At 41.9% G+C, this 13,095-nt stretch overlaps 1 protein-coding gene across 1 annotated transcript in view; it reads left to right on the top strand.

The window, feature by feature from the left end:
* The first annotated feature begins 867 nt into the window (after positions 1-867).
* The window catches only part of TNFAIP8 (TNF alpha induced protein 8), a 59,131-nt gene continuing 46,903 nt past the window's right edge, over positions 868-13,095 (top strand). Inside the window, exon 1 of the mRNA XM_066181365.1 lies at positions 868-942. Within this exon, the coding sequence (XP_066037462.1) occupies position 942 (1 nt within the window). The 5' untranslated portion in view covers positions 868-941. The remainder of the gene's footprint in view (positions 943-13,095) is intronic.

Raw genomic sequence — 13,095 nt, forward strand, 5'->3', positions numbered from 1 at the left:
ATATCCGAGTCATGGCACCAATCTGTTATAAATGATTAAGAGCCAATCCAAAAGCAAAGAATTTATTTAGCAATTTCCAAGATCAATTTTAAAATGCCACAATAAAATTGCACAACATCGATCGAATGTTGGGTGGACAGAGAAACAGCAACAAGGGTGCCATCCAACCTTGCCCACAAATGCTGGGTCTCGTGTGCAGTTTTTATACAGTTTTTCTGCCTGGAGGCTATGTCCATTGAAAGTCTGAATATGCATGTATTTATTTATTTCCAAGTGAGGTTTGAAAGGGTTTCTTGATGGTATGAAAAGATGTCCCAAGAATCCTTCCAGATCCTCCCTTTGGGGCGCTGATTGAATCATCTTCTCGGGATCCTCCACCAAGATTGATATCAGATTTTTAGTAGCCGTGAAGTGGGGTCCACCCTTGATGAATGGGCCATCTCCAGTTCAGCCTTATCGTTTTTGTTGCAAATTTTGTGGTTTTCACAGCTGCGCAATGGACCTTAGACTTTTGGAGACGCCCTCGAGTCACTTTTGAGAGTCCAAATTTTAGTGACAATTTATAAATTTATTACGTACAATATTTTATACACGAATTTATACACTACATCTATCACACTCCTTAACTTCTAGCAGCCCCTACGCGAGTCACAGAGTGGGCATGAGTAGAGCATGCATCTCCTCAGGCTCGCAGCAAGCTGCTGCCGAAATTTAAACGACCCCCGCGCACGGCTCACGAGACACCGACCATAGCGTTTAGGGTTTGGTAGGGGCGGCCTCCGGGAGGCGGCGCGGGGGTCGAGCGCGCCCCGCCCCGGCCCGGGGCGAGCGCAGGGCAGGGCCGGGTGCGCGCCCCGCCCTCGTCCCGGCGGGAGCCGCGAGTTGCCGCCGTCGCCGCTCCCGCTCTCGCTCTCCTCGGCCGTGCCGCTCCGCGTACACACAGTGAGTGCCTCCGCCGCGCTCCGCGGCGCCCCGTCCCCATCCCCATCCCCATCCCCATCCCCATCCCCATCCCGTCCCGCCGCGCCAGGCGGCCCCGGCTCCTGCCCTGCGCCCCGCAGCAGCCGCGGCCGGGAGCGGCGGCGGGGCGGGCTGGGGCCCGGCCGTGCCCCCGGCAGCAACACCGGGCTTAGCCCGGGGGACGAAACGCGGCGCCGGGTCTGGGGCCGGGTCCCTGCCGCCCCCTGCCCCGGGGACTCCCGGCGCCGCGCTCCAGGTGGGAACTGCGCGGAACCACGCGGGGAGGGTTTTCTCACCGCCGATGTGTCTGGGTGAAGGCTGCTCTGCTCGGGGTCGCCGGACCTCCTCAGCTCCTCCTGGGCTAGCTCTTCGCTGTTTTTTCCAGAAATGTTTCTGCTTTCAGCCCCAGTGAGGCGTCCCCCGCGTCCCGCTGTGCTGGGAAGTGTGCAGCACTGACCTGTAGCTCTTGAGGCAGAGGCAAGCGAGGTGGTGCTGCTGAAGTCTGCACGGTGGTGGTAAAACAAACTTTTCCACTTTGGCTTTGAAATACTACTAGCAAATATCCTGAAGTTCCACCAGTAGAATTAGTTGTATCTTATTTACATACTGCTAATTAAATAAGAGAGATCACAGTTCAGTGTGGGCTTTTCCTTTTAGAAACCTGAATGGTCAGACCTTCCACACCTCTGTTTGTCTCTAAAGGAACATGTTCGCGTTCTTACCTGACCATGGGTGAAGCAAAACACGGCCCCAAGTGGTGCATGCTTCCCCCTCTCTGCACAAGTCTTGTTTCACTTACGCTCCTTTGCAAATTGTTTGTGTGACTGGTCAGTGAAACCACTCATGTTACAGCCTGCCTGGTCAAAACTCCCGGCAGTTGTTTTCACACTCATTGGCTGGGTTGATTGCTGCCAACGCTGTTTATCTTTTGTAAGCTCTAAATAGGAAATTTGCTTTGCAAGAGCGTCAGCAGTGGAGCCAAGCAAAAAAACCCAAACAAACAACAACAACAAAAAAAAAAACAAACAAAAGCAAAAACCACTAAAACTGGAGGGGAGGAGTGTTGTGGTTGGAAGAGGTCCGTGACCTGTATTTGGAAGACAGAACTTCGTGAACTTGGAACATATGTAGAAGCAGGAAGAAGGAACTGAAATGTTCTAGTATGTTTACATTTAGTACTGGAAGTAAAACGTTCTAGTACATTTAGTGTCTCTACTTCACCTGAGAGCAAATTTCACCAGGGACGCTGTTGAAATAGAAGTTATGGTGCAGATCTTTGCAGGAGCACAAAATACTGCAGCTTGAAATGGAAGTTGCTCGCTGTTTGCCCTGACAGCAGGAAGCTGCTCATTTCCATTAAACAGTAACTAGCCTGATCTGACTAAACCTTGATTTTGGTGTGCTCCATGGCTTAATTTATCTGTTTTGAGTTTTCTTTAAATAGTTGCTGCTAGGTAAAGAATAATACTTGCTGCTTGAAAAGGCTGAGCGAATAATCAAATCTCAACTTTGGTCAACTTAATATTTTGGTACAACAAGCCAAGTCCTCCAGATGATGGACAGTAAGATGCCTAATTAGCATTAAAGCAGATGATGCATCCTTACAGATTACTTTTATACAAAGCTAATACTGAAATAGCAATTTAAGGTATGTAAACAGTGGCTTGTTTGAGATAAGTTACATCTTAGGATGAATTTTCTTCCAAGTTGCAGATGTTTGTTCTTGAGTTTACCTCATAAATAGAGGTTTTGGGCTAGAATTCAGCTTTATGTTTTTTGTCAATCCTTGTACAATGACCAGTACAAAGATGAAAAGGAAGAAAAGTCAACATATGGTATATGATCTTACCATTGTATAAATCCTTTAAAATTACCTACTTGATCTAAAAGGTTGGAGCACCTTCTCACAGGGGTTTTTTTTTTCTGTATTTATTGCATTCTAGCAGCTTTTACCACTTTCTAGGTAAATTTGGTTACAGCTTCTTACATCCCTAAGATAAATCATAAGGCAAATTGACAGTACTTTGCTTCTTTTCCTTTTGTCTTTCTTTTCCCACTGCCTACAAAGGCAGTGGGAAAAGAAAGACAAGAAATGTCTTGTCATTTTTCATATTTTCCCTATATTAGCTAGATCATTTAAACTACTTTCATCTTCTCCCACTGACAAATTTGTTACCATGTGTTAGTCACATTTTGTGAATCAGATTATCTGATGAACAAAACAAAATTTTACTGAGAATTAAGTAAATAATTTTCTAGTAAAGTATATATTTTCTTACAGGGAAAGTATTCTTTGTACACAATATACCTTGAAAAAGTGTCAAGACAAATTTCGGTAATGTCTACCCTGACAGATTCTAGTGTTCCCATTTTTTTTGTTTGGAGTATCAATACACAAACTGTGGTGCTCCAGGGTTTATGATTTATTGTCAGAGTAACTTGGGACCTTTTTCGGCTTGTCTCGGAGATTTTTTGTGTCCATCTACTCACAGCCATGAGAAGCCGTGTTGTCAATTCTATTTGTGATAAAAACGTTTACAACATTCTTCAGCTGTAATGTAGTGCAAATTCTCTTTATTTTATACTGGCTTTGCAATCACTGAAAGTGAGTATGGGTTGAAATGAGGTGGGTTCTTCCTCTTCTGCCTCCAATGTCAGATCATAAGACTCAGAGTGAATGTTACATGTGTTCAAATGAAAGTTAAGATGGCATTTTTCAGTTAGGCATGTAAACAAGAGGTTTCACACAGGACTTTTACATTCTCTTTCTCAAGTAATGTTTTGCTCAAACCAGAATTTCCTTTTTAACCTAGAGATTGACCTCATCCTCCCTGAGAAGAGAGCTCTGTGCTCTGAGGTGTGTAATTTGCAGAGCAGTGGTAGCACTTGGGTGTTTCCTAAGCATCTCTAACAAGGCTCAAAGAAGGGGGAGAGTGTGGAATCCAGGATTTGTGTTAGAAGCTATTAATCCTGTGTTGCAAGTGCTGTTGTCTGAACGGATCGTTGACACTGTCGCTTCAAGCCAAAACACCACTTCTGTCTTCATTTCAGTGTGTTGGTTCCTGGAATCTCTGTAGTAAGGCAGGTGTGTGAGATGAGGTGTTAAACAAAATGCATAGCTTTTAAATCACAGGAGTTAAAGCTGTTCCTTAATTTCAATGCAATTTTGTTTGGAAATACAGATAATGAGCAGTAAATGTGTCAGCCTTTGAGCAAACCATACAGGGACTTAAAAGGTGTTTACATGAGTTTTTGATGATAATACTCTTAGCTGGCAGTTGATGAGTTAATATGCTGAGGATTAAGTCCAGAAGACATTAGTACCAAAATCTGCATTTCTTTTAATCTTTTCCCATTGAATAAAATTGTGTCTTCTAACAGGTTTTAGTTTAAATATGCCTAACTTAATCCAAAATCTTATTTTTTCTTCTGGAAATAGGGTTGTGTATTTTTAAATAACTGTTTTTGAAGCTCAGTATATATAGTGGAATCAACAAAACTGGACACATTAAAATCCAACATTTTCTCCTGGTTTATGGAATAATACAGTAGTGTTGGCCTGTGGTAATCAGGCTGGGTGCAGCTGTGGCTAATGGAAGTTATTTGGATACATGTCTGACCCTTAGTGATGGTTGTTAAATCATCTAAAGGAGGTGTGTGTGCATGGGCAGTGGACTGGGCTCTCTGTGTTCTCAGTTGAGTATTTGGTTTGTTCTGTACCTGTGTCTGGAGACCCTAGGATGAACTGGTGGAACTTCCATTTACCATAGCAATTTGATATTTATTGCCTCATCAACTGCAAAATTTTTATTGTGTGGTGTGTTTAAGCTGTTCTCTGTTAATGGATTCATTTTTTCCTGTAGTACTGGGGCCTTACTGGTGCATGTCTGAATGGTGTGCCCATATTAAGGAGGTCTTGAGAGGAATTCAGGAATGGCAGAGCAAAGCAGACTGTTTCATACAGAACTGGCTTTTATAGTTGAAGATTTTACATGCTTGCTTCTTTTAGTGTCTTTGTCTGGTACTTGTAAACTAAATTTCCAGCTAGCCAAGTGTTTTTACAGGCAATATTTTTTTTTTCTTGTTTGGTGTTTTGTCTGCAGAAGTTACCGGGGCTCAGTTATGTTCAGGGTGAACTGTAAATACCTGAACTGAAGAAAAACCTGTAACTGTAGTCCTTGTTATTCCTCTATAAACTAAAAAAAATACTTGTAAAAGGAAAGAATTTATTAAACTTTAAGGTAATGAGAGGCAGAAAAATAAGCTGCTAACAGAGAAAGCATATACCTGCATGTCATTATCTGCTAAGGTATTTGTCTCTTGAGCTTTGGAGTTGAACACCTCTCTTGTGATGGAAGTAAAGTCCACTAGTTACCTGTGACTGATTGTCCTCCCCAGCATATATAATGGCACACAGATACTGTTGTAATTTTGTTGTCTTGAAAGGCATTTTAAGTAATAATAAGTGATCCAGCAAGGCGACAAAAAAAAAAAAAAAAAGTGCCGGTTAAGTAAAACAGTGTTTAGGAAGGGGATGATGATTTTATCCAAATACATGCTAAATTGAAATTTATCAAACAAAATGTTACCACATTTAAATTATTGATTGTGCCCTATGAGGTGTGTTGCCACTCTGATTCCATGAAGAGGAATTTCTGTTTAGCTGCTAGCTGAAGTAAGTTGGTTTGGACCCAATTTCCATACTCCAGTGTTGCCCACTTCCAATTTGATGCATAGCACTGGACTATCTAAAGTATGGTGACACTACTGCAAAATATCATACTTACCTGAAGAACTTAGTTTACCTGTAAGTACAGCTGAAGTTCTGGAAGTCAATTGTGAAATCCTGAAAAAAAAGGTATTAAAAATTTGGCTTCAGGTGATGAGGAGCATTCTCTGTCAGAAGTCTCTTGGGTGTATGTGCTAACTTGCACTTCCAGCCTGAATATATTGCTGCTCTCACTCAGTTCTGAAAGAAATAAAAGTGTAATTTCCTCCTTCTGCCAGTTCTCCAGAAATCTGAGACATAACCAGGTCATTGCTATCACTGGTGTATTGTTGATGGGATGGGGATAAAATAATCTCTACTGGTTTCTTATGGGTATGGGTGCTGAAAATGTTAAGCTTTATATCAGAAAGTGTAAAAGTAAAGGATATGTCTGGAGCCATGCATCTTCTGCTGTGTTCCGGTTTCAAAAAGTGATGTTTGCAACAAATCCTTTTTATCCATAAATAGTACGCTGTATAGCAGAAGGCTTATCCCCAGCAGCTATAAATAGTGAAATGCTCTAAAACATGATTCAGCTTTTTTGTTTCAATGTCCAGAGTAAATAACTGCCTCTTGACTTACTGAAAGCATTCCAGTGTGGAGTGGGTTGACCTGGCTGGATGCCAGGTACCCATCAAAGTTGCTCCATCACTCACCCTATCAGGAGAGAGAAATAGAACAAAACATTCAAGAGTTGAGATGAGGACCAGGAGAGATCATCCACCAAATAGTATCACAGGATACTGAGAAGTAAAATAAATGTTAAAAACACCTTCCCCCCACCCATTCTTCCTTCCCAGCTCTACGTTCTCCCCCCAGCGGTGCAGGGAGATGAGGGATGGAGTTTATGGCCAGTTTCTGCGTTTCTGCTGCTGCTTGGGGAGAGGAGTCCTGCTCCAGCGTGGGGTCCCTCCCACAGGAGACAGTTCTGCAGCTTGAGTCCATTTCACAGGCAACAGTTCTACATAAAATGCTGTAGTGTGGTCGTTGCAGCGTGGGTCCCCCAAAGGCTCGCAAGTCCTACCAGCAAACCCGCTCCAGCATGGGCTCCTCTTGTCTTGGGTCTGTAGGTCCCTGCCAGGAGCCTGTTCCAGCACAGGCCTCCCAGGGGTTCAGAGCCTTTTTGCACACACCCATCTGCTCAGTAAGGGTTCTCCATGGGCTGTGGGTGCACCTCTGCATCCCTGTTACCTCCATGACTGCAGGGGCACAGGTGCCTCTCCATGGGCTGCACCACGAGCTGCAGGGGAATCTCAGCTCCAGTGCCTGGATCATCTCCTGCCCCTCCTTCGCTGACCTTGGTGTCTGCAGTTGTTTCTTTCACATGTTCTCACTCCTCTCATATTAATCAGCCCATTTTTTCTCCTTCTTAAATATGTTATCACATAGGCATTAACATCATTCCTGATTTGCCCGGCCTTGGCCAGCGGCATGTCCATCCTGGAGCCCGTGGGCATTGGCTCTGCCAGACATGGGGGAAGCTTCTGGCAGCTTCTCACAGAAGCTGTAGCACCCAATACCAAAACCTGGCCATGCAAAACCAACATGTAGTGCTATTTTAATAGTTATGAAGGGTATTTTGGTGCTACTTTGCCTTGGGGAACAGAGAGGAAGTTGCTGCTATGTTAATTGCTATTATTAAAGCATCACTATTTTATATGAAATGCGTTTTAGAGCTCTCTCTTGTATATCATGGTTAACTAAAATGAAATCAGCACCAAAACCATACCATGCATCTTGTGCAAAACGTTTGGTAGATGGGTTTTTTTGAGTGTTCACGTGCTGTGGTTTCAGAATGCAGAGAAATACTAGCTTGGTATTAGAAGGTACCTGTGCCTTTCTGACTCATCTGCTGCAGATGGTTCTCTTTGAGTGATAAGTATGTGCACGCATAAAAAAGCTAGATAAGGTCAGCCTAGTTAAATGGCCTGTAATTAAGCTCTGATTATGGAGTCAGTTTGGAGTATTCATAATTAGATACGTGTTTATTTATGATATCCTTCCACTTCTCAGCAGAAGGTTATTTGTTTTGTATATATGCTTAGCCCATTTTCTTTAGTGTATTAATTTTCGTGTTCTGAGGAAGAACCTTTGCTGACCTTTAGCTCATTCCACATCCTTCTTCCTCCATTCAGAACACAAAATCTGCATTTTATCAGCTGCACTTTGAATAAACTTTTACTTTATGCTTTATAAGGTGAAACAAAAATGAACAACTGTTTAGCAACTTTTTTTAAAATTCTGGCTCATCTTGATGTTCTATTGTCAAACTGTTGATATTAAGATTTTGTTTAATCCTGATGTATATAGTACTGCCTTTATGACTAACTGCAGAACTGTTTTATTTAAAAAAAAATCGTCTTCTGAGGATTGTTTACCTTTATGTCTTTGATATGGAGAAAAACATTTTGCTGCTGTTAGACTTCCAGCTTGTAGTGTTTTGGATTCCAGACATAAATTCTGTGTCTCAAGTAGTCTAGAGTTGATCCTATTTATAGTATAGCTAGAATTTTCAGCTGTGTTATCTTTTTTGGCTTGACTGGAATGATTTTGTAGGCAGCTAAGTGGGATTAGTAGCATGTGAAAATTAATTATGGTTCTTATGAGATTAAAAAGTAGAAGTTTTTTGCAAAAGATACGGGAAGGAGGACAAGAAGATGGAGCAAGAGAGACAAATCTGAGCATGTTGACGTTTCCTTAGTTGTCCACAGCTTTGCAGCTCAAGTTAGAAGAAGGTAGTTGATAACTTCTGTGTTCTAAGTTCATTTGTACAGATATCTTCTGAAGTCTCAGGTGGGTTCAGAATGAGTGTAGCAAAGTTTTTCTGAACCGTTTCATTGAGTACAGCCCTGAGGGGCGAGACTTGGGGGGGATGGTTGATGGAAAACTCCACATGAGCCAGCAGTGTGTGCTTACAGGCCACAAAGCCAAACGTGTCCTGGGCTGCACCGAAAGCAGCGTGGGCAGCAGGGTGAGGGAGGGGATTCTGCCCCTCTGCTCTGCTCTGGTGAGATCCCCCTGCAGGGCTGTGTCCAGCTCCGGTGTCCCCAACATGAGAAGGACGTGGAACCCTTGGAGCAAGTCCAGAGGAGGAACATGAAGTCGATAAAAGGACTGGAGCACGTCCCCTACAAAGCCAGGCTGAGGGAGTTGGGGCTGTTCAGCCTGGAGAAGGGAAGGTTGTGTGGAGACCTCATGGCAACCTTGCAGGATCTAAAGGGGCCTGCAGGGAGGCTGGAGAGGGACTCTTCATCAGGAACTGCAGGGACAGGACAAGGAGTAATGGGTACAAACTGAAAGAGGGGAAATTCAGGTTAGATAACTGGGAAGAAATTCTTTACTATAAGGGTGGTGGGACACTGGAACAGGTTGCCCAGGGCACCTGTGTGTTGTCTCATCCCTGGAAGCATTCAAGGCCAGTTTGGATAAAGGCCTTGGGCTAATGGGAGGTGTCCCTGCCTATGACAGTGGGGGCTGGGACTCGCTGATCTTTAAGACCCATTACACTCTTTACATTCTATGATTCTATCTTCTGTGATTTCCAGTGGTTTCAGAATCATTTAAACACACTGAGGGGAAGCGAATGGTCTTGATCATTTGACTACAGTTTTATTTTCGTGTATACTGAGTAGTATTTGAAGTTACTGTGCATAAATTACAGGATGTTTTAACCTCCTCTCTAATGAAATAATGAAACAATACAGATCTGTTATTATAAGCAGTGCAGTAGGAATTTTGATATTTTTGTGTTGCTGCCAGACTTTTTTTTTTTTTTTTTGCTCCTGTACATGATGACGTATTGAGAGGTGGAATTTTTTCTTGTTTGAAGATCTCATTCTAGAAATGGTTTGTATGATACCCTTATATTGCAATGCATTTCATATCAAGGTCTTATCTGCTACTTTTGTGAATTCAATTGATTATTTCCAGGCATATTTACTTAATTTGTTCTCCATTAAGTTGTAGTCCTTCAGTGTATTAGATCACTCTCATGTTAAGGAAAGAGAAAGATTCAAATCTTGACTTTGAAAAATTTATTAGAACTTACAGGTAGAGCTGAATAATAGTAGAAAAGCAATGAACATTTGAATTGTAGAAAAATCTGTGTAATCCAAGCAATGAGTTTGTGTTGTATTGGTCTGCAAAACACCACACTGGTCAGTGATGCAGAAAATACGCTGATTACACCCAAATGCTTTTGTGCAGGTTTACCAGCGGTATTTGCTGTACAAATGTTTTTGAATATGCAGGTGGAGGGTTTCAAGTCACTTGAAATGTCGATTTTGTTGTTAATACCAGGAGGATAACTGGGGATTAGATAAGAGGGAATAGTGAATGTGAGGTCAGTGGTAGGCAATAAAATACTGTATGCATTTTTGTTTATTCCTGTGAGGTGTTCAAATGTAATCGCAGGTGATTAACAGTTTATACATTTCTTCTGATTCAGATATTACATTGGATAGTTTAGAGAGCCTGAATTACTACAAAAAGATCCATCTGCTGAAAGCATGTTCTAGGCAACATCAAAAGTTTAAAGCACAGGTCATGGTCCTTGCTGTTGGCCTCAGCTCATATGGGGCTGTCCACCTCATCCAGGATCCCTAAACATTAATTGCTTACTGGTGTTTTCTGACAGGCTTTGTCCAGGTTGTTTATTGTTACCTGTAGTTCTTTAGAAGTTTCTTAGCATTTGATCAGACTCATTTTTCTGATTACTTGATTTCAAATTTAAGGCCTTTAAAAAAACAAACCCAAACTATATTTGTGTAAAGATCCTGCTTTACAAGGAGTTCCCAGTTCTATGTATCAAGCCAGGTATTTAATTTCAATGATCACAGAGCAGGGTGTATTGAAAAAAAATCCTGAGTGTTTGGGTCCACCTGATGGAGCATTTAGCATTTGAGACCTATACAACCTCTAAGTGCCTAAAAGTAGAGCATGTGCTGCTGTTCTGTACACAGGAAACCATGTCACAAAATAAACTGTTTTCTGCTCAAGCACAAGAAGTTATATGTATGTGACTGAGGTTGGGGAAGGAGAGTGTGGGTTTACAGTGGACTTTAAAATTTAGGTTTAAAACTATAGGAAAGCAGACCTCTCTGCTAGCCAGGCTTAAATGCAGCATGCAACATTTAATAATCTCCAAGTTTCACAGCTGTATATGATAAAAGGAGTACAGAACTCCACAGCTAAAAATACAATTGTGACCTATTTCAACTTTGTCTTAAAGCAATATAGTTTAAAAAGTGAATAGCTACAGCACAAATCTGGAAGTTGGTGTTCTGAGTCTTGATGGCAATAAATACATTGATGGAGAAGAATGATAAAGAACAGATAGGCAAAAGAATAAATTACTAGCTAGGAGGATTAAATTCAGAACTTGATCAAATCAAATACTTGAATAAGGATTAGGAGAACCTTGAGAAGCTTAAATGAACTTCTTGAGATGAAAAACAAAGGACTGAAGAGAAAAAAAAAACATGTTTAAAGCTTTATTTGTTCTTAATATGAACAACTGAATAACATCATAATAAAAGAGGCTAAAGCTAATAAAACATTTAACAGTGCCAGGCAGAAGAGAGGTCTTCATCAAAGGCTGTTCACAGAAGAGTAGTTGTTTAGATACTCAGCATGACAGTCTGAAACTACATGATCATGCAGCTTTTTTTCCTGTGCTTGGTCAATTTTTTTTTTTTTTTTTTATGAGTATGAGCTGAAAACACCACAGTAAAAATGCACTGAAGGCTTTGCTGGCTCTAGGGCACTTTGGAGCATGCACTTGCCTCGAGAAAAGCTGTCAGACCAATCTATACCATTATAAGAAGCTCACAGCTGGGGCACATCTCTCTGAGAGGGTCGATTGCAGGGTACAGGGGCACAAGGAGCAAAAGTGCCTGAAGCACCATCCATGCCTGCCATGGGCATCCCACCTGGTTTGGGGCGGCCTGCAGGGGGCAGGCACATCACAAGGGGTGCCTTGCAAAGCCCTCAGCGTGTGCCCAGAGTGGGGCTCCCTGCCCTGAGAAACCATCTGTCTTCAGCAGTGGTATGGACGCAGACAGGAGTGTTTGTGTCCCCTGTGATAGGTGGGTGACCAGGTTCAGATCTCAAGGTCTGTGCTGGCCACAGAGGCAAATAAACAGTTTGTCAGCTGATGTCACACTGGCAGCGTGAAGAGTTGTGACCATCGCCTAATTTCTTCTGCTCAGGTAAATTCAACTGAAGTTTCCTCAAGGGCAGTGCTACTGGGCCTGACTGATTTGGAGGTAATTTGTTCAGGTGCTTAGTGTTGCTGCAGTGTAACCCTGAAAATAACATGCCTTAAGCTTGTTTATACCTTAAACAAGACCATATTGTAATTATGATGTTCAGGCTCTGGAGTGGGTGCTGCTTGTGGAAAGCTGTGCAGCCTACTAGCAGAAGTCCTTTAACAGTCAGAACTGGGAAATCCTGTTCTCTGGACAGCCCCCGTCCCACTCTCAAACCCCTTTACTGAAAGAAAGTACTATAGAAACAGTAATTTTCTCCAAAATAAAACATGCAAAAAACCTGTTACCTCCTGCTAGACTTCTCAGTTAAAAACCACATTGTAGCATTATCTGCTCTATTCTTTATCAGTGGCCTCAGAGCAAGTTGTGGAACTCCGGAAGCCTGCAGCAGAGCGCAGGACTTGGTGACTCTATCCCAAAGGTTGTGCTCCCGTGTCTGAAAATTTTGGCTGAATACAGTAAGGTTTGAAATGAGAAATAGCTGTCTGTACAAATCCAGTTATTGTGCAGCAGTTGTTCTGTAATACCTAGTGTGTGACAACTTACAGCAAAACTAACTCCTATTTTGGATCTGAATCTTGAAACTTTCAATGCAAGATTGATCAAGGGAATAGAAGGGCTTCAAAACCATAACATCTTTTTTCCCCTCCCTTAAAATTATTTCAAGATGTATTATTTATGCATAATTTAGTTTTTTATCTATAAACAGACATTGACAGAGTGGTTCTCTTACTTCAAATGGGAATCTTGAGGAGATTCTCAAATCCATGTAGTTTAGAAAAAATGTTAGAGGAACGATATTTTTACAGTCTGGTCTAACTGCTGATAGAAGGTGGGAAGATAAACTAATTAAGTTACTCTAACATAAGCTAGTGAAATAAGGTGATGAAATTCAAAAACTTTGAAAAGACTTCAGGCAATAACTTGGCTGCTCCCTTAGTACCCTCTTCTTTTGAGTGCTCTAAAGGAAGTAAACTGATTAGTTTTACACCCATTCTTCTTGTAGTACCTCTGGCATTATACATGTACATAGATCCATATGAATGTTTAATCTGACTAGCAAATTCCACAGTTCCTCTTTTTTATGCACTCCGTCTA

Source organism: Chamaea fasciata, unplaced genomic scaffold, assembly GCF_029207755.1.
Source record: "Chamaea fasciata isolate MVZ Bird 193981 ecotype frontalis unplaced genomic scaffold, bChaFas1.0.hap1 SCAF_4, whole genome shotgun sequence".
NCBI classification, from domain to species: Eukaryota; Metazoa; Chordata; class Aves; order Passeriformes; family Sylviidae; genus Chamaea; species Chamaea fasciata.